Raw genomic sequence first — 26,501 nt, forward strand, 5'->3', positions numbered from 1 at the left:
CTACATTACGGAATAAAAGGCTTTTGTGGGCAGCCCTGGGAAAGTAACCATCTCTGACATTTCTTGTGAAAAAAATTGTTTTGAGTTCTGAATGACTGACTTTTAAACACATTTGGGGAACACCAGTCCTGTGTGAGAGTCAGGCCTGCCTTAAAGGCAGAAGAACTGCTTGCAGAAGATCCACCTTGGAGTTCCAAAGGCAGCACTACAAGCCTTTTGAAATGTGCCCCACCCCACAGAACTTCTGGTAACTCAACAACCTTCAGTCAAGTAGAAATCTGTTAATTTAACAAGTGTGTAGAAAATCCACTGGGTGGCCAGGTAATGTGTTCATAGTGTGTTCTTGGTCTTGAGAAGCTCAAAGCCTAAAATCCAGATAGAATATTGTCCTTTTAAGTTTCATTTGCTTGAATAAATATCAAACTACATTTAAGTAAACTTTAGAAATTACTTGCCAAGTGATAATGGAAAAAAAAAATTCTCCTTTTCTCCCAAACCATTCATGCCATCTTTGCAATTACCTTTTTGTTTTCTTAAGAGTTAGACGTATGAAATGGTTTTCTACTGAAAAAGAATAAAAAACGAAGGAGATTTTAGGGATCTGCAACAAAACTGTTTTTCCCTTTATCTTGTTCACCATTTTACACAATTTCTAAAGACCTGATCTCCACGTGAGTATAAAGCACACTTTAGAATAGTTTTTGTTAAGGAGACCTTTCTCTGTTGGTCCCTCGAATCCTTCTCTTCCTTCAAACAGATTTCTGTGACCAGTGTTTCCCAAACAACAAAGTACATCACCTAGAAATGGAAGGCCAAGCGGCTTTTTCGATAAGCAAGAACTCAATTGCACTTTGTAGACACTCCCAGCAGAGGAAAAATACCAAACAGAAGAGGGAAGTGCTCACTGTCTCTAACTTTAGGGAATAAGTGGCCAGGGGTGAGTTTTATGAGACCTGATTGTACAATTCAGAGAATAAAATTTATATACATACATGGTTGTTTACTGTTATTTTCATTGGATCTGCCTAAGTCATCTGCCCATAACATGCCTAGAACTGCTTCCAAGTTCCCTCAACTAGTGGCATATAAAAGCTGCTTTTACAGAAGTCTCCAGTTGCCAGCCTACATATCAGCCAGCGATTTGCATAATCCTTAATACCTCCCTCCCCAAGTTCTTTTTTCAGCCACCTACTGCAAACAAGATCTGGCTCAAGCTTCCCTAAACTAATCCATGCTAACACCATTTAGAAGGGGGACTATTCCGTGTAAGTTGGCACAGCCGAATAAGCTCCCCATTGTACAAACGGCAGTCTTACGAGAGAGACATTAATGAATATGCCGGTGGGGAGAGTCCTCAGCTTCTCAGCTGCTTGCTGGAACCCTAACGCTGGAAGAAACTCGAATGTTTTTTTAACCAAGGTAAGGAATTTAACTCTACCTCCCTGTCTGAATCCTAACAGCTCTTCAAGACCCAGATCAAAAGCAGTAACTTCATGAAGACTGAACTGGTCTGACCCTTCAAGTCTCCTTCCTGACCCCCAATAATCAGTCTCTCTTTTGAACTCAAATACAGTTTTTGGTAATTTTTTATGACCCCTCCCCCAACCTTGCTCAATATATACAGGTTATTTAGAGGCTGGCATTGTGTCTTTGCAAAATCCGTAACTGTAGCATAAACAAGACATGCTTCTTGAATGAATACATACATACATACATATATATATACATACATGCATGTTTTAAATTTTTCTTTTTTTTTTTAGCTAACTTCCTACGCTATCTCTTCTCTAGTATCTCCAGGCTTCTGGTCACTCTATTTATTCCCCCTGGAAAACCCTTCCTTCTCACCCTTTCGATCTGCTTAGACCAGTGCTGTTGGATCGAAATTTCTGTGATGATGGAAATGCTCCTTATCTGTGCTGTCCGATATGGTAGTCACTGGCCACATGTGGCTACTGAACATTAAAATGCAGCTAGTGAAACTGAGAACTGGAGTTTTAAATTTTATTATATTTTAATGAATTTAAAATTTAAATAGCCACATGTGGCTAGTGGCCACTGTGCTGAAGAGCATAGGAGCTTGACTCATCCAAGAGGTCTTCCCGGAGAGCCACTCTGGAGGTCTTAGTGCCATCACCGTGAAGGTGGATTTGACACACACTCTGCACTTGACTTTATCATAACCTTTATCACAATATACTTGGTTGTCTGTATATTTACCTGATTCCTCCATTGGACTGTAAGTTCCTATAGGCTTGAATTATGTCTTATTCATAGTTTTATTCCCAAAGACCAAGTATAATATTGGCATTTTGGAGGGGCTCGATATTTTTTTCAATGAAAGGATGAAAAAAGGAACTGATGGCTCAGTGGACTGGTAGAGACATTTCTACAGATATAATAAATCTACAAAGCAGATATCTTGGAACCAAGTGAGCTGGGAACTAAGAGATTAATGGTGATGATGTGACAAATTATCTCTGTCTAAGGAACATGCACAGCTCTTTAGCTTATCTTTCCTTACAAATGCAGGCCCTGTCTTCTGCATAACTGGAACTGAGGAACGACTAGCTTGCAGAGCTCCTGATCATTAAGCCATGACTGTCCAGACTTGCTCTTTAAGAAAATTCCCAGGAGATAAAATTCACTGCAATGATGAAGTGAGATAAACATGCTTTCGCTGTGATCCCATGTTCTCACATACCCCATACCAGTCTACAGAACAGCTGGACTCATTCATCAGATTTGAAAATAATCAGGTCTTCACACTCTGTTATCACGGGTATGGTTGTTCCAAAGGGTATGTTGGCAAAGAGCCTTCTTAACTATGTCCTAGAGACTCAACCACCTCCATCCAAGGGACTGGGAAGTTCTCCTTCACTAGCATTTCTTCCAAACCCACTTGCAGAGCATAAGGGAAGTTCTCATTCAAACCAATAATGATCCTAGGTGTCTCGGAAAACCAATAAATGCCGAAAGTTGGCATAGCACCGCTCATGTCATTTGAGGGTACATAGCTGAGCCTCGCGGCTAGACATATTCCAAATATTTGTATAATTTCAAGTAATTTGTACAGACATAGTGAAAGCCTATTTTAGGCAGTGGAATTTAATATATATTTCTTGGTGAGCCTTTCATCTTTTGTGTAATTTTAGCCCTAATATTTTAACATTAAAATATTCAATGTTATAAAACGTTTTCATATTCATATGTTTGTGGACTGACAAACCATAAAACAAGAACATGTGTTTGAGATTCTAAAATATGCTGCACTGAGCTCTGCTTTCTAAAATAAGCTTTTAACTATTTTAAACATTTTTTAAAGTCATTTTTATTCTTACATATTTCAATTAATTGGTGAATTCAAAGCAACAGCTGTGTAACTCCCAGGGGTTTTCATATCTAAGTCCCTATAAGGAGCAGAGTAATTTAGTGCATTAATCAAAACTGGGAGTTGAATTCTAGAACTGAGTTTACCACAGCTTTGCTGAATGATCAAAGGTAAGGTACTTAATCTCTCTTAGTCTCAGTTTTCTCTTCTATGAGAACTTTGTACAAGTATGTTTTAAAAATCATGAATTAAACCAATAAAAGAAAGAGAAGTAACCTTTGAAGTAGGGGGGGAAAGGAAAGAAGATAATACATAAAGAGAAAGAGAAATTACTGTGTCTCAGGTACTGTATCAGATGATGTCCCTGTATCCCCTCATGTAATCCTGAAAATAACTCTATAAGTGAGGCTCTACCATTATCCCCATTTTACAGATGAGAAAACGAGGAACAGAGAGGTTAAGCAATCAGCTCCGGCAGCTAGGATTTGAAGCCAGGAAGTCTGATTGTAGGGTCTTTGTTCTCAACCAATGGTTCATTCTACTTCTCAAAGAAAAACAAAAAGCAAACTCATCTTATTCTTAATTCTAGTTGAGAGCTGTGGCTCCCATAAAAGGCTAGCTTGATCATCTGTGTGAAAGGCGGGAAAATGTTCTACATATCTTAAAATATGAGCTATCAGTCATTATTAACATTATCGTTAAAGGCACAGAGACTTGGTATTTTCCAATTTAACATTCAAGGTTTCAAATACTAAAAAATAACCCTCAAATCCCAGGACCTATAGTAATTTGAACTTTCACTGGGGTGCAGATTTAAACTACATTTGCTACACAGTTCTGGGCAGGAATACTGTCAGTCTGGCCCTCCATCCAGGGTCAGGACTGCAATGTGGTTTTCTCTGCCTATTGTCCTGGGTACAGGGATGTGATGTGCTACCTGCATGGGTTTGGGGATTCCCAGCAATGCCAGGCAAAACTCTCAGGAATGTCAGGGGTCTACTGCTTAAAAAAAGAAGAAGAAGAAGAAAAAAGGAAGCCTAGTACATAGCTGACACTAATAATAAATATATGCCAATTAATTGTCACTGCTTCTACCCCTACTAGAATCCAGTCACCGTGTTGTTTTGGGGTTGCCAAAGCAGAGATCCAGCATGGAAGGGTCAGATTTCAGAGTAGGGTTCAAATCTTCAGTTTGCTACTTGCTGGCTGAGTGATCCTGGGCACTGTCCTCTGAACATCAGCTAATCTGCCTATAAATACAGGGAGATCTACCTATCTATCTATCTATCTATCTATCTATCTATCTATCTATCTAATCTGAATCACTGAGCTATACACCTGAAACTAACATGACACTGTAAATCAACTATACTTCAATAAAACAAACAACAACAAAAACCAGGGATACCTACCTCATAAGGTAGTTGTGAGGATGGAATAAGAGAATACATGTAAATGCCTAGTCTCAGTGCTTTATGTGCCGTTCCTCACTGAATCTTCATAACATGAAAATCACATGGTCACATGGCCCATGATCAGCACTCAATGCATGTTTGATATTATTATATAGTTACTCACATCCATTGATTTGACGAAGAGACATTCTGTGCCAACTATGTGCTAGGCAGTCAGATCTCTCCCCTGAGGGGGCCGAGGCACTAGTAAGGAGGTTACAGTCTGGTTAACATAAGACTCACTCAGCCTTAAAATAATACTCCATTAATATCACCCCATGGGAATTAAGCTATTTTATATTTTCAGTTTAACTTTCTTGCTTGAGAATGGATTCAGTGACATTTAACCATCGAGTGATATGATAAAGTTCAATCAATATACATCCGTATACTTCCATCATGGCTGGTGAAATAAAAATGGTCAGAGATTGATTTCTCATAAATGGGATAAAGCAGGATCCATATAATCTACCTCAGATAAGTGTGAGAGACACAAACATATCTTCAGTTTACTTAAGATACTTGGATTTATATTTAAATAAACAAAGGCTTGGTTAGAGAAGCATAGAAAATGTGGAAGAGCCACATTCATACTCCTAGGGAAGCCAACATTTTTTGCAATAAGTCAGTTGAATAACTATAAAAATCAGAAAGCTTAAGGAGATTTTTTAAACCCTCAAAACACTGTGCATCCAAGCAAAAGAGACACGTAAACAAAACAAAACACCAAAGAACTCCTAAATATATTTTCAGACAGGCACTGAGTTTTAGAAACAAAAATATAATTCGTAAAGTAAGGTAGTGAAGCCAGCTAATTATTAAGAATTTGAAAAATGCAGTAGAGGGAGGATAACCTGCTCTATCATTTGTTCCCTGTATCCCAATACTCACCCCAATGAAGAAAAATTGCATGAAAGTATAGAAATGTATCAAGAAAAGAAAATCAAGTGGCCAACAAATATAGAAAAAGATGTGTAACATTACCATAATGTACAAAATACAAACAAAAACCGGCCAAGATTTTGTTTTAAAATGAGAATGTTTAATACTTCTGAAAATGCTATAAGATAGATGTCCTCCTATGTTACACAGAGGAATGAAAATAAGGGTAAATTTTAAGAAATTTGGTAGTACATATACCAAGTCTTTAAGATGTTTATTCCCTTTGACCTAGTAATCCTAATTCTAGGAATCTATCCTAAGGAAATAATCAAAGATATAATTAAATAATTTCAGATCTGTTTTTTGTTTGATTTATTTTTCTAATCAAAAGGTTATTTCTAGTAGAGGAAATATAAATACCCAGAAATAGAAATAAAGTGAAAATTTTCATGCAATAGCCATAGGATAAGTTATACAATTATTAACATGTTTTCAAAAGATATTTAGTGATATGGGAAAATGCTCATAGCATCATGTGAAATTTTTCAAAAGCAGGATATAAACTAGAACTCTTATGCAGGGCTTCTCTGCAGAGCTGCACTTGGCTGTGGCTGGCAGAGCCCCCAAATACCGATGCAGGGATTTGGGAAATTGTGGGAAGGATTCTCACCTGCTCAAATATCTCTCTCCTACCCACTTGTCATGGGTCCTGAAATTCTACCACTGCTGAATCAATCATCTGAGTTAAGTCCTACCTTATCCCTGGAGCTTTAAAAAAAAAAAAAAAAAAAAGCCCAAAGCGTGGAACGGCATAATAAGTCACAGTACCATCTCCATCTAAATTGGTTTATGACTTGCCTTCCTTCATTCTATCAACAAACATTTACTGGGCACCTAGAACGTGCAGGAAAGATGCCAGCCCTGGGACATGGCATCAAATTGGCCTCTGTTCTCAAGGAGTTCACAGGCTGGCAGTGAGGCAGGTACACAGACGATGACATGTAATAAATCCTGTACAAGGAATAGATAAACAAGGTGCAAATGGAGTCTACCCCAGCAGAAGGCGTGGCTCCTGTCTACCTGAGGAAGTTGAGAAGACTTTGCAGGAAATGTGATGTGCATTTGAGCTAAGTCTTGTAAAAAAGGAGGAGTGCAGTTTGCAAAGCGAAGGAAATAGGATAGGAGAGGCAAGGCAGCCAGAAGCCCTCAGAAAAATGCCAGCCTCCTGGGAGGGGCTTTCAGAGAGTGACCATGGTGCGCGGAGCTGAGTGAAGCAGGAGAGGCTGGGAGGGACATAGGACTGGTACCCTGGAAACATGGGCACATTTCCATGCGGAGGTGCCAAAAGGGAGAAGCACATTCCAGGAAAGGGTGCAAGCGAAACACTTGCCGACTCTGAAATTCTACCCAAGTGCACTCTTCTTGTTCCCTCTTATTCTTCAGATGCTGGCTCTCTACTGAAATCAGGTTACTGCCTTGCCTCTCTGGTTGCACTTCTAATCTCTAGAATCCAAGGCCACAGTTGGATGAAAATCTCATCCTCCTTAAACACATCTTCTGTCTGGTGATTGCAAATACCGTTTCAAAATAAAAATACTTGATGTATTTATTTTTACTGTGGAGACTCACCGATTCTGAGAACCTAATGATTCATCTTATACTAAGGCAAATAAAATATATAAAATATACAATACTATACAGTACAGCTAGATTTTCAAACAAACAGGGGATAGAAAGACCATTTCAAAGGATACCAACAGGAAAAATATATTCTTGGTTAGTTTTGAAGATTGGATTCTCCCTTTTATTTTGTTAACAAAAGAAAAATCCCACACTTTCAGGAAAACTCTGCCTCCCTCCTCTATCTTCCCCAATGCCCCCACTTCCATCCCCCTCAAGGCACAAGTTTTCTGACAGATCTGCTGTACCTGCCACATAAAAAACCAACTCAAGGCAGACCATCATCCCGAAGTGCAAAGCAAACTCTCCTTATTAGCGGTGCTGGCAAAAATCTTGGAAAGTGTAAGCGACATAAATTCCAAGAAAAAGACCAAAATATATCTCTGCAAAGCAGAACTTCCTTGTAACAAGTTGTGTTAAATTCCTTTTTTTCCCGCTTGGCTATTCTAACATAAGCTGAACTTATTTGTACAACGTTCCAAAGCAGACAAGGAGACACGCGTGTGCACACGTATACAAACACACAAAGAAGACGTGCCTGAAGACTGTGTGAGAGGGGGTGTTCCAAACCAGACCGACCGTGCGTGGCGTCCTTGCCCAGATGCATCTGACTTCAGGCTTGGGAACGTTAAACAAACACAAAAACAAGAGCCGGCGATGCGCGTGCTGGGCTGGGTGACAGAGGCAGCAAGCAAATATTGGGATTGTATTTCACCTGTTGCTACGGTTACCAAAACAGGGTGGATACTTGCAGAAAGAGAAAGAGAGAGAACTGGGAAGACAGTGAGTCCTCGGAGACTATCTGAATGTGTGTGTGCGCGGAGCCCCTGGTGAGGGTGGAGATGGTGAGAGCCCAGAGAGGGCCGATGGAAAGGGACAATTTCAATACTGCTTTGTGATGGGTGCTCAGAGAGCTCGGTCCCCACTTCACACCAGCACGAAACAGATCTCCGAAAGCCCAAGTAAGATCCATGCAGTCCCAAAAATCACAGCAATGAGAAGTGGGAAGTTTACTTTTGCTTGGTGGCAGGCAAAATCAAGTCAGCTTGTACTGGGTGCCAAGAGAGGCAATACTTATCATGAATCCATGCTTTGGATAACCAAGCAGAATAGCTTAGTGGTCTCACGTCAAGACCCCCAAGTCTCAGGAAGAATTATAGAAACTGGACCCATTCCTTCAGGCATTCTGATGATGAACTTCAATTCCCATTGGATATAAAAGGGAAAAGCTGATTGACCCTCTTCTCCCCAGGTACTGACAACGCTTCAGGAAACACTCCCTTAGAAAATTCACTATCACGGCAACCAGCAGATGGCTTTCTCTGTCAACTCCTGACTAGCACATGGAGAGTGAAGTACTATAAATTGAAAACCTGGAATCTGGGTTCTAATTCCCCTTCTTTTGCTAATTAGCTACGTGACCTTAGACCAGCTGTTAACTTGAACTTCAGACCTTTGTTTCTCAAAGGAAAGAATTTTGCCAATATAATCCTTTCCTGCTCTGGAATTTGGTGATTCATAAGCAATTGCTAATCTCTCAAATTCTCATTTTCAAAACAAATATAATCAAATGTATAATCCCACGTGTTTGGGATCCTGATCAGCACACGGAATGTAAATGCTGTAGGAATTTATTCTGTTCTGTAGAAATATAAATACATGGTTGCTAGCTCTTATCAGTGATCTCATAATCTAATCACTTACATTGTACCACAAAACTCGACACAATATATTCCTAAATTAAACATCCTACAGTTTAAACGGGCGAAGTGGTAATGGCATGTGAAAGTTTATACTTCCAGCCAAGAGAAAGGAGTCAGGGCTTGTATTAGCTCTTAGAGTTGTGTTGTTGCTTTTCGTTCTTTAATTCAGCAGTTGTCTTGGCCAGACAGAAATATGAATCAGCCTTCTCTCTGGTGTTTAGATGACGAGAACTAGAGAAGCTAATAGTTAGGTGGCTGGGCCTAGCTATTAATTTGAGCTGCATCTTATTGATACTTTAACACCACTGAATTTCGCTTTTATAAGAACTTGCTTCAATTCGGGATAAGTTATCATGGGGACTCCAGGGTTAGCATGATATAGTAGAAACAGGACAAAAATCAAAGAAGACTTGGGCTCAGGGCCTGGTTATGCCACTGGATCATGCTGGAAAAGTCACTTAGAACCTCTCTGTGTCTATAAAATGAGGATAGTAATAATTCCCTGTTGACCTTAGAGGATTGCTATGAGGCTCCGAGGAGACAATGTACTTTGGAGCACTTTGGAAAGTGCTCTACTAATATGAACTCATAGGACGATCATCCCCACTGCTGGCAAAACATTACGGTTTACGGTCAGGACCAAGGGCCCAATGCCTGGGTTCACATCCCAGCACCATATTTTACCAGCTTGTCTGTTCTTCACAAGTTATTCAACCTCTCAGTTCATTTATAAAATGAGATTAAGAACAGTACCTCCCTAAGCGTATTGTTTGGAGAATTAAATGAGATAATATATTGCAAGATGCTTAACATAATTTCTGCCACATACACAAGTGATTAATTACTGTTAACAATTATTATTTTCTACCATGGTGTTCTAAGAAGGCAAATTGCCCTTAAAATAAGATCCATCATACATATTAGTGACAGTGTAGATTTTCGTGATTGTTGTCATAGAATCTTACCTAATTCCTATCCACCTGCATATTGGACAGTGGTTTTTCACAGCACTGAGGGAGAATGATTCTGAAAGGTGGTCATCTTGGTTCAGCCCATCATCGCGTTTTGATCACTGGCTACGGGGACACATGGCTGCTGGCATGATTCGAAAGTTAATGAGAAGAGCGTGTCTGTCAAGTCAACAGCATTTCCTGCCTCTCCACAAAGCTTCTGAGAAGCAGACAGCCTATTTATTCACTGCTTTTTTATTCCTGGACACTTAGGAAGTGAAGCTGGGGATGATTAAAGCAAATAGGCAAATCGCAGAACGGCATTTCTCAAGAGTGCCAGAGAGATGTTACCTGGAGACTGTCTTTTCATGTGTATAAACTTTCCAGGCAACTCCATATGGAGCCAGGCTTCTCTGTGATTTATCTGTTGGACAGTGGGTGGCCAACGGGCACTGTAGGCAAACAGTTATCCAGCTCGATAATTAGGGAGGGGAAAGGCAAACACAAACACACCCAGGTTGACATTCAAAACAAAGTAGAGATTTAACCATGGATTGCTGACTCTACCACCCCAGTTTTCTTGTCTGCCAATCTGCCAGGAGGAAACCATGAGCCAAAAAAAGAAGCACTGTTCGTAATTTATCAGTACAGCTGGTGGAGAAAGCACAATTCTGGATAGAAGCGTGAAGGCCTTTGTTGGAGCCCAGCTTTGTGTTTAAATGATGGCTTGATCTCCCTAAGTCTTTACCAGGTTTGGTGTCCTCACTTGTGAAATGAGGAATTGGGCAGTTCTTCACTAAGTGCCCTCCATCTCTCAAAGGTCTTGACTCTCAATCCTTTTGGTTTCTTTCATTCATTCATTAATGTATATATTTATATATTCATTGAATAAACTGCAAACCTAACTGTGGATGAGGTATTGACAGTAGGTGACCAAAATACAGCACAATCAATCCACCACAGTGGAAGAAACAGCACTTAGTATTGATTGCTCTCAATTCCTAGGAAATGATATTCCAAGTTCTGTTTTCTAAGGAACAGACATATTGCTTTCCTCTCAAGGAAAAACTATGACGGATATTGTTTCTAGATGTCTTTCAAACACATCAAATGTCGTCAGCTACTCTTTACAAGCTGAATACTTAGCTTAACATTTAACACACTTTATCCTCTCCTTCTTAGCCCCACCTGTACCCCCTACTCACTCCATCTCACCCTGATTTCCAGGGCTAGGGTTTGGTTCCTTCTCATAATTTTAATTCAACTCAACTCAATTAAATTCAGTTCTCATTCATGGGGCCTTTCTCAGTACACGGAGCTTACACAATGCAAGGATTATTTTCAAGGAGCTTCCAATCAATCAAGTGCGGGAGACACACATGTAAAACAAGAAATGTCATGATTAAAATGTGTTTGAATAAGAGGCAGTGAGGCTGGAGCAGTCAGTGAAGCCACAGAGCTCTGGTTAAACCAAGAGGTAAGTTTAGTTGTTTAACTAAACAACCACTCCACATTTTTTCCAGGTTATCTGGAGATCTAAACTATCCTTGCCATCCTTGTCTCCCGTTAGTATGAATATATAAATTCACCTAAAAAGAATTTGATTTAATCATCTGGTTACTGATACCTGGAAGCTGTGTATTTTTATCAAAGGATCAATGTTGTGACGGAAAAGCTTTGTCATCAGAGTCTGAGACTTTAGCTTTTGCTAAGTGATGTGTCATTGGGCCAGTTTTTTAACCTCTTGGAGCCTCAGTTGCCTCAGCTGTAAAATGGGGACAATATCCCTGTTATGGGGCTGTCCTGAGAATAAAATCAGGTCGCAGCTATACATACCTTCTCACTGGTATCAATACTTCCTGGGCTTCCTACCCCTATCCAAACTGAAGGTGGAATCTGGGCAGAGTGGCCAGAGCCCTCCATGAATTGTTGTTTATATGCCGTCCTCATTTTAATCAGTTCCAATATGAGAGTTGTCATCTCATCATTAATGAGACTCAAGACAGGTGTATGGACAAGTTCTCCCCACTCCTTATGTAGTTTCCAACCCTATTATTGACTTCTTTAAAAAGAAGAAAAGGAAAACCTTTTTCAAAGTTAGATAGAATTGGTCTAATTCTCACAGCTAGAAATGAACACAAATCTACATAACTCTGAGGGCAGCACATCCACATCATTGCAGAATCACTCGCACCCAGCAAAGGCTAGAAAAACGGGTCCCAGTCTGGTTTGCATTTCCTACCTGTTCTGTCTCCTTCTTCCTCCCCTTTTCCACTTCTCTCTGCTCATCCTCCTCTTTCTCTCTCTCTCTCCCCATTGAGTGTTAAAACTGTCCATCAGGTATCCAGTGAATTTCCTCCTAGCCGACCCCATTTTCAGGGAAGACACCCACCGATCCCAGGAATCTGGAAGGAAGAGCCTATCTCTCTGTGTGGTTGCAAAGATGGAAGGCTCTCACAGCTCTGAGTCTGCTCTGACCCCCAAACGAAACCCAATATGCACATATTCACTTGCATAATTGTGAAGTTATATGCTTCTTGGCTTAATTCTTCAGAAAAAGATCCATAAAACGAAATTATTATCTGCCAGACTTATGATCAAATCAGCTTGGATACATTGAAGTGCACTGCTTGATACTAATACACATTAAATCAAAAGAAGAACGTGTATGATTTTGATTTAAGATGTTGCAGGTTAATGCAAGATGGAGCTTACTGGGGACACCTATTTTGCTCTCTTCCACAACAGAAGTGACCGATTTGGGGCAAAGAAAATGGATGTCTTCTACTGAGCCATCACTTGTCAGACAGCTTCTAATAAAACTGTACCTGTAAAGCAATCCTGTCTACAGCTTTTGTCCACCTCGAGGACCTCTGAGTTTCCCCAGAGATTCAGGATGATGGCTTTTGTCAGTGGCCAAGAGGGAGTGTAAAGCGGACACTCTGACAGCACCATTCCCAGGAGACTAGGTCTGCAGCGTTGTGAGGTAGGCAACACCTCCCAGGCAGCTCTCTGCTTTCTCTTGTGCTCTGAGAACACACCCCACACAGCGCCTTCATCACAATAGCCCATGTGTGACCTTTGGAAAAGTCCTTGAAAACAGCGAAACCAGAGTCTTAGTTGAAATCTGGAATCCATTCTAGTCTTACACAGGAAGAAAATTAGGCATAGAACAACAAAGCCCATAGCTCTGAGAAACCTGGGGAGGCTCTGGCTGACATTAACATTGTGGAAGATTTTTTTCCTTCTCTACGTTGTATTTTATAAAAGCTTTTCATCTAAGTAAACCAAAGCTGCTAGAAAATATTGTACGGTTAGTAGATGGCAATGACAGGTTTCTCCAGTGAATAAAGCAAGCAGAAATCAGAATAGGGACGCTCAGTAATGTATTAAAAGTCATTCACTTAACGCTTTTCCAAGCTACTAGGTAAATGCTCTTCTTCCAAAATATAAGTGGCCAATATTACAATTTTTCCCTTTGGATTAACAGTAATCCATATTTGTATTGGCAATACCCGGGTTAGGCGTGGGAGTTTGGAGCAGGGGGAAAAGCTGTATCTACTTCATGATACAGTTGGTTTGCCCAGACACCATGGATCTGGAAATATTCATTCACTTAGAACATGAATCAGCAGAGGAGTATGCCTGCTCAACATTTAACTCGACGAACATTCACAGGGTCACGCTATTTTTACAAGTACAGCCCAATTCTCCCTTTTGTCTCCTGCTGATATCATTCACTATTAATCTGCCATATCGTACGTTTTTATTTCATACATGTAAATAACTAGAAACCTGTACTCCCTTTGGAAGCATTTTCCTTCTTTGCCAGCAAGAAGAGGGGCAGGACACTTCAGAGTCAAGTGGTGGCGTAAAATCCAATGAAACTCAACTGCAGGGAAAGTTGCTTTGGAATTGTGCTTTAGAATCTACCTCAAGTTTGTCTGGCAGGTCCCTCAAAAGGGATACAGACCCTGAACTAAACTAGGTGATTCCGAAATAATCCAGCTGGAGGAGTAGCATCTGATGCTTAGACCCAGAACACTTATTCATACACATGAATAACTTAATTTTATTTTTTTCTTAAGTACCGTCACAATTCATTTTTTATTTTCCTTTAAAAAAATGTAAATGGCATTACTCTGGTCTCCAAAACAGATGCCAGTTTGGACTTTACTCTGCCAGCAAGTATTTGTTTTGGCTCAGCAGGGCCTGAGTTGAAAAAATATTTGCCGATTCCAAAAAGATTTAACGAGCTTTGCTGAAGGTGCCGGCGCCATCTGGCATGTCACAGGGACTGTGGCACAGCAAAGAGAACTCTCCCAACCACAGATTTTATTTGCTCAACGTAGCCAACACTGGGAGTTCAGTTGCTTCCTTGGGCTGAGAAGCTGCAAGTGAAATGAGTGAAGTTTCCAAGAGAACGTGACCAAAGCAGGCGCCAAAGAAACTTGCTGCCATTGAAAACGAAGTCACTGGGTATGGATGGCTAATTTTCAGAGATGTCAATAACATCCTCACCCCAGCCATTAGACAGGGTCCCTGACGCCGTCAGTCAGCAAACCAAATAAATCTCCCAACTCCTAGCAAAAGCTATCGATCCAACAGCAGATACTAAAAACTTTGCTGCAGTGTATTTTGTTGACATTTGATACCTTACTAACTGTGGTGTCAGAATTTGTACGAAAACTGAATGACCTACTTCAAGTAACTCCACTAAATATAACCAGCAAAGTTACTTTATATGGCCAAGATCGACAGGCATTGCTCTTCTTAATATTTGGTAGAACAGAAATGCATGAATCTATCACTTTGATTGGAAGGACTGACCTTACTGCACACCAGTCTCATACGTTAAAAGTCACTGAAGTTGTCACCTGAAATCACACGTTTCAGCGTGACCTGCAGTTACCCCGTGAGAAAACAAGGCACTGGTCCTTTCAGCTCAACGTCACATCTGACTATAACAAAAACTGAAAAATATTTTCATAGTAGTATGTGCTTAAAAATCACATGTCTGTCTTGGTGGCCGTGGGGACAGGAAGAGTGGCATTGAAACTGTGACTACCTCGAAGGAGAGAAACTCTGGATTGTTTTTGCTAATTTCACTTTCTGAGCAAATATACACATACTTGGGTGCATCCCTCCTCAACTCCTATGGATTTCCCCAAACTTCCAAACATCCCTTTCACCAAGGCCACATGCTTGTCCAACGTTTGTTATATGAGCATCCGACGCCAAGGTTCAGTAACAAATAGCCTCAAAGAGAGAGCCAAGCTCTGCACAGCTTTTCCACAGAAAGACCTATTCACTGAAACAAAGACAGAGCCATCTACCTGACTTAACTGAAGTCTGGAAGTCAGAGCAGAAATCAAAAGAAAGAAAAAGTCGTGAAATAACAAAAGGATGATTATAACTGTTATTTACCATTTTGGCTTCCGAATGCATCGGCTGGACTTGGGGAGAAGCACAGGGGTTGCTGAGATTTGGACCTTGCATTCCCAGGAGGTTGGAGTTCACTGACATTTGTCTCTCCATCTAAGAGAAAGGAAAGTAACAGGATCAGAAGTCTGAGAAAGGCAGTCTAGGTCATAGACAAAGCTGCATTTCTCTTTCAAATGGATCGTTTAGAATTTCTGTGAATAACTCCCGGCAAAGCCTGTGGTTTGCTGAAGGGTAAACAATATACTCCTGAGCCTTGAACTCACGCACATCAAAGAATCATCCAAAGCTGCGCCTTCTAGAGAATACGCCCGATGCCAAAGAGAGCTACGTGTTGTCACGGTAGATCATTTCCAAACAAAAGTATGCAATACTTCCACTTTTGCGAACACTCCAAATACTACTCATCATGCTTATTTTTATAGCTACACAGAATAACGTATGCACAGAAAAATGCTGGAAGGATACAGAATATACCAAATGGTTATCTCAGGTTATCTGTGGCTCTTTTGTTCACTCTAAATTTTATACAGAAACGTGAATCATTTTATCAATAAGAAAAAATTCATTTAAAAAGCCACCCTCTTAAAGATGACGTGTCTTCCTGTCTCTCTAACTCATGACCACAATCAAAATGATTCAGCAGAGGTATCTGAGCTGCTGCCCCTGGAACATCTTCTGTTCCCTGTTAACCGTGTCTGACTACACCGGAGCAGTTTTAGGCCTCACAGCAGGGCTAGGGCTCTGGAAAGGTGAAGAAAGCAGTCAGGGTGCTGAAGACTCGTGATCGATGACCCCCACTGTCCTGCTGGCCTGCCCTAGTGTCTAGAATTAACATTCAAATATCTGAATTGAGTTCTGGCATTTTTTTTTTTGTCACATCTTTATTGGAGTATAATTGCTTTACAATGGTGTGTTAGTTTCTGCTTTATAACAAAGTGAATCAGTTATACATATACATATGTTCCCATATCTCTTCCCTCTTGCGTCTCCCTCCCTCCCTCCCTCCTTCTCTATCCCACCCCGCTAGGTGGTCACAAAGCACCGAGCTGATCTCCCTGTGCTATGCAGCTGCTTCTCACTAGCTATCTATTTTACGTTTGGTAGTGTATATATGTCCATGCCACTCTCTCACTTTGTCCCAGCTTACCCTTCCCCCTCCCCGTATCCTCAAGTCCATTCTCTAGTAGGTCTGTGTCTTTATTCCCATCTTACCCCTAGGTTCGTCATGACCTTTTTTTTTTTTTTTCTTAGATTCCATATATATGTGTTAGCATACGGCATTTGTTTTTCTCTTTCTGACTTAACTTCACTCGGTATGACAGACTCTAGGTCCATCCACCTCACTACAAATAACTCAATTTCGTTTCTTTTGTCTCCGGGGCACGTCCCCGTTAAAAAGTAAATACAGCAAAATCTCTATTTCAGTCAAGGAAGGGTGTGTCTGATTCATATTTTCTGTTTAGTAGAAAATTAGCACTTTTTGAAGAACTAGAATAATGCTTAATAAATACTTAATACTGAAATCCCACAGAAAATAATTCGACTTTCCTCGGGGGGGGGAAACAGTTTCTTCAATGCAAGAGTTTTTCCATTTGCCAAAGGATGGAAATGAAAACAATGGTTGGAAATGTTAGGGAACCAGGTTTCTGCTCAGTTAACCTAAGTAGTCTTAGAAAATACAGAGTTCCTTATCACTGGAATTTGTCAAATTGTGGAGGATGGAAACCTCACAAAGAAGAGTTGAGAGTAATAGTTGAACTAAATGACCCTTTACCATTGTTGGGACTCTATCACTGCAATTCCTGCTGTGTCCACCCCAAGGGCAGGGGTGGGGGGAGTATAGTTATGACACCCATGTGTGGATTAGCAGAGGTGCCTGCCTAAAGTCTCTCATGAATGACTGGGGCACATTTCCTGTCACAGCAAAGCACCATCAGCCTTACCTTGGCCAGAATTAGCTTATCAGTTATCTAGCAATGTATGAATATGTGAAATTGTTTCCAAAGGAGCTACTTAATGAGGGAGAACTTTCTAGAGCACTCTAGCAAAACCTTTTGCAGCACCAATTCAACAAAATAAAATAGAGTTGTCCCTCAGTATCCTCTGGGGATTGGTTCCAGGACCCACCTCTGATACCAAAATCCAAGGATGCTCAAGGCCCTTATATAAAATGGCATAGTAACTGCATAAACCTTACACACACCCTCCCTTATACTTTAAATCATCTCCAGATTACCTATAATACCTAATACAATGTAAATACTATGTAAATAGTTGCCAGCACTTGGCAAGTTCAAGTGATGTTTTCTGGAACTTTCTGGTATTAAAAACTATATTTTCAGTCCATGGTTCGTTGAATCTGCAGATATGGAACCCACAGGTACGGAGGGCCAGCTGTATTCACTCTCATATTCCTCTAAATCTCCAGGCAGCCTGGGTAGTCTAATTTTTTTAAAATCATGGTAAAATATACATAATATAAAATTTACCATTTTAACTCTTTTTAAGTGTACAGTTCAGTGTCATAAAGTACATCTGTATACTCTCATTGTTAAGTCACGGAGATTTCTCTAAAAAATGCTTATTACTCTCTAAAAATGGCTAGGGGATAGGAGAGTCGGAATAGGATTCAACACTTTATTCCAATTAGTGACCTTCTCCTAGAGGGAAATCAAGTCCAAAGGAGCTTTGGCTTTCAGTTTCCTGAAGGAGGATGGTTCAGAAGGACACATGATTATCCAGCGTCTTCCATCATGCTTTGTAGCCATCATGTTCTACAAAGAAGTGAGAGTAGCCTGCTTGCTGCCTCTTGATCCAGAGTCAGCCACGCTTCCCACTTTTCAGAAAAATTACAGTCTAGGACCCTTTCTACCTTATGACTGACTAATTAAACAAAATACTGAAAACAGGCTGATTTTCCTACCTTAAAAAATTGCATTTTTCCACCTAAGTAATTATAGGGGGTTAGCAAGAGCCTCTTTAAAACAACCATTCAGTGCTTTGTGCTAATAACGCTCTGCCCGTGAGTGTGGCTTTAATGAGTGGACTAGAATCAAGAGGCCAGAAGATGGGAGTGGCTTTGCTAAATACTAAGCGACGTTGAGCACTGTAGGTAAAACATCCAGGGAAAGGATATCACCTTTTTTTGAGCTTCTTCTTTTCCCTTGAAACAAACTGGAAAACAGGAGCTAAAATGCCTGCGGTTCACTGGGGTTTTGTAATTACAAATGGGTGTTCGTATTCCCAAATTATTTCGGCATTTGACTTTCAAGATCAGAAATCACGACCCAGTGAAGTGCTGGAAGCCAACGCCCGCCTTTTTCTTCACCACATGCCAGCATCGAGCACAGGGCTTGCTCCATGGCAGGTGCTCAACAAAATGTTACGAAATAAATAAATGAATGAACAAATTCATCATTTGTTTCTGACCTAGAGCTTTGTGAAATACGTAGCCTGACAGCGTGCACTACAGATCAGTTAAGAATCTCACCTTCACCTACAGACGTAAACTAATCTTTTACGCCACAGGAAGCATGATTTCTCAGAGCAAGAACTCTACGGAAAGACCACACTTGACAAGCCAAAATTACAGTGCAAGGGCTGGCGACTTGATAATAAGGAAGAAAAGGCCCAGATTTCTAGGGCCTAGAACTCTTAGGATATGCTTTTAGATACCTTGTGTTAATTTTCTTGAGCTACATTAGTGTCACACTGAATCACGATTTCCCAACCTTGGCGCTACTGACATTTGGGGCCAAATAATTCTTTGTCGTCGTAACTATCCTGCGCATTGTAGAATGTTTAACAGCATCCCTGGCCTCTACCCACTAGATGCCAGTAGCACCTTCCCAAAGTTGTAACAACCAACAGTGTCTTCAGATATTGCCAAATAACCCCTGGAGTAAAAAACTGTCCACAGCTGAGAATCACTGCTCTAGATTGACACTACTTTCATGACAACTGTACACATTGCTGACATGGGTTTGGGAACTCCTGACTCTCTTTATCTACACTGGCTCTTTACCATGCACCTGATCCTTTGCTTCTATTCTGACGCATCAACATTTTTTAAAAATTTCAAGTGTATTGACTTCTCTGTTAAAACTTTAAAGACTCTTTTTCTTTTTTTTGATGTGGACCATTTTTTTTTTAAGTCTTTATTGAATTTGTTACAATACTGCTCCTGTTTTATGTTTTGGTTTTTTGGCCACGGGGATGTGGGATCTTAGCTCCCTGACCAGGGATCGAACTCACACCCCCTGCGTTGGAAAGCGAAATCTTACCCACTGGACCACCAGGTAAGACCCAAAGACTCTTTTTCTGTTCAACTCCTCTATTATTTCAAGTTGTACAATGAAGTGATGTGGTAGAAACCAGGGCCAGGCACGCTTTTCTCTGGGTCTTTTCAGCCTAAATGTCCCACCTTTGCCCCTGGGAATGGAACACAGTTTAGTCAAATAGGGAAAAAAGGTCATTGTAGTGATATTTTTCTGGACAATGCATAGAATTCCTGAAAGGAAACTATTTTGGACGAGAAGGATTTAAAGCCTGGATGAAGATGGCTTGTGGTAGAAGTCTCCATGCAATTAGTGGGGTTGAATGAAACCCAGGATCACAGCATTGGTGGTGCTGTTTTCCTTTACCTAAAGATGTTTAAGGTGAGTGGTGCAGGTAAAGTCAGTCAGCTCACTTGTCCTTCTGACCCAATTTTGCAAAGAATCTTTCTAGCCTGAACTACCTGATACTTACAGTGGGCAGGTCCATGTCTCTACAATTGGGCCACCAAGGCTTTCTCCACGCCCCTGCTTTCACTTGGATAAATGAGCAAATTGCTCATCCTGGGATGATCTGGGCTGTTCAGCATGAGGTGAGTGTGCGTCCTAGTCACAACTCTTCCCTTACAAGCTGTGTGACATTAGACAAATCCCTTCAATGTCTGACTCTTCAGCTTTTCATTGGTAAAATAAGCATATCAATAATGACTGCGATCATATTCCCACAGGACTGCTGTGAGGACAAAATGAAACAGCAAATGTAGACAGTTCCTTAGAATGCTAAAAATGCTCTGCAAAACATTCCTGATATTATTGTGGGAGGGTTTTAATTGAATTGTCATATCACCTCTAAGGCTTTTCAGAACCTTATGGCCCTGTAAATCATAACACCAGCCATGTGCACCGAAGCACAATGCCAGGGAGGATGACGATGTACGGGGTGGGGATCCCGCGGCAGGAGAGCAAGGTTTGCTCTGAAACAGTCTGTATGTGCGTTCTACATGAATCTGTTGTTTTCAGAAGGGGCAGTATAATATCATGTACGCCTGTAGACTCAGGAGCCAGACCACCTGGATTTAAATCCTGATTCTGTCACTCACTAGCTCGTCGTGACTTAGTCACTTAACCAAGTTCCTTAGCCTCCTGTGCCTCAGTTTCCTCATCTGCAAAATGAGGGTAATAACAGTGCATACCTCAGAGGTTTGTTGTGAGAGGGAAAGGAGAGAATGTACGGATCATGTAGTGGTTGAGAGAGAATTCCTGGGTTCAAAACTCAGCTACTCTACTTCTCAGCCAAGCAAGCTATTACCTTACTTTCTCCATTCAAATAAATGGGATAGTATTAGTACCTACCTGACAGCATTGTTTCACATGTTGATGAAATGCTTAGAGAGTGACTGGCACATGGTAAGCCCTCAATAAACGCTGCTAACGTGATTAACAGAACATGATACACACGGATACGTGTTAGCAGTTATTATGTACCATCGTTATTATTGTTATTATTCTAATTATCACTCTGAGTCCTGGCTAGACCACTCATTGGCAACTTAATGACACTCTGTATGTAGCCCAAGCTATAGGCTTTGGAGTAGTCATAAAATCCCGTGTCCCTGGACAAATTCCATTCCCTGGGTATGACAAGCTCACTTGTCACCAGCAGGAAGATGGAACCATGCCTCATTAGGGAAGCACTGTAGGATGGAGAAGCCAGCAAGATGCCTAGGGATGCACAGCAAGGCACTCAAAGCAGACTGGCACCCAGCTCAACTCTCCATCCAGAAGAAGCCACTTTCTTCCCCGTCAGCTTAGATCTCAGCTCTTCCTGTACTCTTTCAAATGGGGCAACCTCGGCACAAGTCAGAAGCACTTACTGGCATCAAGACGGCAGAAGAGCCCGGCATGGTAGGGTTGGGCAGGGTCCCTGGCATGGAGGCTGGCATGGGCTGTCTCTGTCTGTTGTGAAGATGGAGCAGAGAAGATAGAGAGCCTGGGACAGGCCTGGGAACAGAAAAAAAAGAAAAAAATAGCAAACGTTATTCTCAATGCCCTGATCAGGGGATTCACTGCCTGTTTCCCATGTCCAGAGCCAGCGGGGACAACACCATTACAAGAGCAGCAGATCAGATCCCCTGATGGGAGCCACATAATTAAGGATATTAGGGAAATAATAACAAATGAAATACAAGCCTGGCTTCCTTTGCTACTTCCTAGTTAATACATCAAATTCCAGTTCATTTCCTGACCTCTGTTATCTAACTGATATTCAATAGACAACACGCCGGTAAATCTCCTACAACCTTGCATCTCGGGAAAGGGACCTGGTGGTGAAATCCTGTGTGTTTACTCTGAAGCCTCTGCCCTCTGGAGGACCTTAGAGCCTGAGATCTGTGTACATTTGTTTTATCCACACTCTCTCACACCGCTGCCTGGAAGCCTGCCTGGCTTTGCTCTGGATATACTTTCACTATCTGGATTTGCAGAGTCAACTTCATTCATAATTTCCCAATAGAAATCCATTTTGACTTTTTCACAGTTCTCTACTTTGAGTGGAAAAAAACCCCCAACAAACCCAGGTCACAAACCAAAGTAGCTAGATTATGGTTCACAGCAATGCAACGAGCCTTTCTCAAGGCAAGTCTGGAGCCCAGCCCCCAAGTACCAATCCCTCATTTCATAATAGCTCGAGGTGTTAGGCTGTTTGACAGGAACTGATTTCGGCCTGACCTGCAGGACTTGGGTAAGCATTCCTTGGGGGAGTACACAGTTTTTTTGCTTCAATTTGCCAGAAAAAAATTTAAGGGTCTTAAATTGATTTAATGAGGCAGGGAATATGGGACTGAGGGAAAAAGGGAATTATTTGTGTTTATTAAAAATGGCAAACAAGTGACCTCCTTGGCTAGATTCTCAATCTCCTGATGCTCTCGCTCTGGGGAGCTGTATAAATGTCAAACCATCGAAGTAAAGACTTAACAACAAACAAATAAAACAAAATAAACAAACACCCTTCAGGACCTCTGAGTCTTCCATGTTAAACCATCTTATCCTGAATGCCGTGATAGAAACTTGTGCCTCCCAAATTAATGTATTTTCTTAAAAAAAAAAAAAAAATCCCTCATGCTAAGCGCTGGGTAAGGATTGCCGAGAGACGTTCTCTGCAGGCCAACGCCTTCCTGTGTTTCAGGGAAGGGTAGCATGAAGAGCCTTTTCTTTGGAGCTCATTTGCCTCCCATGGGTGACTCATGGAGCCTAAACTGGGAAAAAGAATGCCAAGATATTCTTCCTTCGCATTGCTGTTACGATTCCAAAGAAGATTAAGTTTTCTGTTCTTTTCGCCTGAAAGGTCCCTTGGAAACATAGCTTGCTATCAGAGTTACACACATCATAGAAGGATTAGTCCTAGATTAGTCCTAGATTTATGTTTAGGAAGTTGTATATATGAAAATATAAAAAATATATAAAACCTTTACACAGAGTTTACGGAGATGTACACAAATTACAACCAGTTCTATTAATAGAATGTGTGTGAGTGGTTACATAGATAGGCTAATAGAAGAAGCTTGTAACAATGAAATGAGTGTTCTCAGAAAAGCAAATGAAGTACTATGGGTATTTCTTGGCATGTACCCTTGGGACCTCTGGAGGATGGATGAACAGTAAGGATTAGTAAGGCCTTTGAAGGCCCTTCAGCTTTTACAATTCTAGGAAATTGCTGGTCTCAACTGGTCCAAAATTCTGTAGTTGTAATGTCACTGGGTCTTAAAGTCTATGTCATTCAGAGGTGAAGAGCTCAGTCAGAGAGGTATAAAATGCTGCTCAGTCATCAGACATTTATTTTGTATTCTATAATGTTTTGTTTGGGACCTTTGCTGAAAAGAAAATAGCTATATATCAAAGTACAGAATATTTAATAATGGTCAGTTCCTCTAAGTACAAGATTAATAATCTGAACTCCCCACTTTCATAATGAAACCCTACAGATAGTTAATTATCCATCCAACCATTCATCTAAAGATATCCACATAGATAGAGACAGACATCTATACATACATGCATGCATGCATATAGATACATAAATCTATACATACATACAGTCTTCTACCATATATCTGTTCCCCTAGTCACCAGAGGTAATGCTTTGAGTGCAGACAGTTAGGGACACGCAAAAACTGTTATAGGAAAGACAACTAAAAATATTAGATTATGCTGATGTGCAGTATCATCCTCATAAACAAGGGCAACACATTATCATCATTTATATTTTGTTCCCAACATATTAATGGTAACCTTGATTATCAGTTTTTACTGATGGGCTATTTTCTAAAAAAAGAAATCAATTAAACAACTTAATGGTGATGTAAATGAAGACGCAAAAGTAATTAAATTTAAAACAAGTTTTCGTTCTTCCCCAAACTGTGGAAAACTCCCAGTTGTACAGAATAATTGGGGAATAGTATGTTTTATTTAATTCAATGTTCTTATTAGGTCAGTTATTTCCACACCATGCATAGGTCTCCTAGATTTTAAAATATCAAGTATTCCCTCATTAATTAAGAAAATCTTTCAGGGTACTGGGTTCCCTTGGGATTATAATAATAATTACTAATGATACCAATCAGGCCAATTAGCAACGTATACTTAGAGGGAAAAACGGTTATTACAGAAATCTGTATGTTTGAATTCTGAATAATTTTGAATTATTGTTTTACCCAGATTCTGTAAATAATTTCCCCAACTCCACCTGCAAAACCAATGGAGTTTTCTAGGCTTCGTGCTTAGGTTTTTAAAACTACAAAAACTGCAAAAACAAAAATCTATGGCTACCCATCACTAGATATACAAAGGACTAGAATGGGGTTATTATGTAGCTTGGCCTGAGAAATAATCATTTGTCCAGAATATTCAGACCACTGAAGCAAGAATGGTATTGGAATACTTGCATTAATTGTCTGATTCCCTTTGTGCATGTAGAAACAATAATTATGTAATACATTGCATACAATTTTTTATATTGCACTTATACATTGCTTCATACTTTTCTAAATATGTTCACCTTCATGTGACTTGAAACAATGCAATGTGGTAGGTAGGTCCTATTACTCCCATTTTACTTAGGAGGAAGCTGAATTCAGAGACATTTAAATTTGCCCAAGGTCATACGGGTCATGAAAAGAAGTAGGACTTATTCTCAACTTGCAATATAGGGCTGTCCCCATCCCACCTTGATGGCTCCCATAACTAAGTTATTGATTTTTTTATATTAAAATAAATCCACGGTCCATTTCCTTTGATATTCACATTGCTCCCTGGACTTTCCAATGAAGTCGTAAAATTCTGCAATATTGCTAACATGAGAAGTCACTGATCCATGTGAAATTATGTTTTCTTCCTTTAAAAAAAACCCAAACTTCCCAAACAACACATCAGCTAGGCTCTGAAAATAAGATGGCAAATTGCAGTAAAGTTGTGAGAACAAAGACCCAACAGTCTCTCTCCAGTGCAGGCTTGTTGCCATGAGTTAATTCCAGGCTTTGAGCGAGCCGAGCCTCCTTTTTAATAAGCATATGCCTCTAGGTAAAGTATTTCTACTAAAAATTATTGAGGCATGGAACAAGGTAAGATGTGTGAGCTCATATTGGATTGTTCAATTATGAAACTGAGTCCCACAGCATTAAGAGTTTTCCAACTTGACAGATTATTCCTCTTTATACACTTGTATAAACATACTGCTTATGGCTGAAATCTATGTAAGCTTTTCTTTCAATTACGATGTCAGGGATGACAGACTGTGTTTTCACCGTCCTTAACAGAATGATAGGTACCACAGCGAGAGATTTCATGGCCTCATTTTTCCCTCCAAAGGATGTTATCCAATCTAGGGATGTCAGTAAAGATGCCTGCTGGTCTTCCTTGCCCTTGGGCAAGCCCAACTATCTTTAAGGAGCCAAGGGCCAGTGCTATTGTTTGCAAGATCTCAGCAGGATCACGGCAGACTGCTCTTCTTTCCCAGGTCTTCACCAGATCCATGACCTCCTGGGATTGCTTATTAAACTCTAAAGACAGGCAGATAGGCCAGGTACGTGGACAGGCAAAGGGAAGAGGCGAATGATGAAAAGAAAATTAGGTTGGAAAATTGGAAGATCAATATTAGCATCAAAATCAGACCACAGCCATCTAAGAAATCTTGAGCAGATAAAAAAATAACAACAAAAGAACTTGGTGTTGCGGGGCGGGGGACAGACTGAAGAAAAGCTTGAAACGCAAGAAAATGGCAGGAAGAGTGGGCAAGCAGCAGGGGATCCAGAGGCCATTGCTATTAGAGTTTCTGACTCTGGAGAAGAAACTTCCTTAGCTTTTAGGCTCTCCTTCTCATCACCTGTTTCGTGAATGGATCAGACTACAGGTCCTTGAAACTCTCAAATTCAGATTCTAGGGCTCGAACTGAAAATGAGATATTCTCAACCTAGTGAGACTATATGTTTCATTATGATAAGGGTATTCTTTACTGCTCACTGGTGCGTCCACAGCCCTTAACCTGGCACCTGGCACATAGGAGGGGCTCAGTGTGTCTCTCTTAAGTGAAATTGAGCTGGTACAGCACCTAGTTCTTAAATTCCAAATAGAAGGTGTTCCTAAAAAGTGAGAGAAATTGCTTCAAAACGGACCCAGTCCATTCTATGGGGCCCACACTTCACTCTCATTTAAATGTAACACGATCTCACACACAGACTAGAGAAACCTTGTTGACTGCTATCTTTGTATTTGCTTATGAGAAGAAAGAT

General features: G+C 40.5%; 1 protein-coding gene across 5 annotated transcripts in view; it reads right to left on the reverse strand.

Annotated features, from left to right (window-relative positions):
- Positions 1 to 26,501, reverse strand: part of CREB5 (cAMP responsive element binding protein 5) — a 410,470-nt gene that overhangs the window by 84,886 nt on the left and 299,083 nt on the right. For all 5 annotated transcript variants that reach the window (XM_082661374.1, XM_082661372.1, XM_082661373.1 and 2 more), the window contains 2 exons: positions 21,594 to 21,720; positions 15,428 to 15,538 (listed from right to left, as the gene is read on the reverse strand). In XM_082661374.1, coding sequence (XP_082517500.1) covers positions 15,428 to 15,538; positions 21,594 to 21,720 — 238 coding nt within the window. The remainder of the gene's footprint in view (positions 1 to 15,427; positions 15,539 to 21,593; positions 21,721 to 26,501) is intronic.

This window comes from Grampus griseus (assembly GCF_964374135.1).
Source record: "Grampus griseus genome assembly, chromosome: 9".
Classification (NCBI taxonomy): Eukaryota; Metazoa; Chordata; class Mammalia; order Artiodactyla; family Delphinidae; genus Grampus; species Grampus griseus.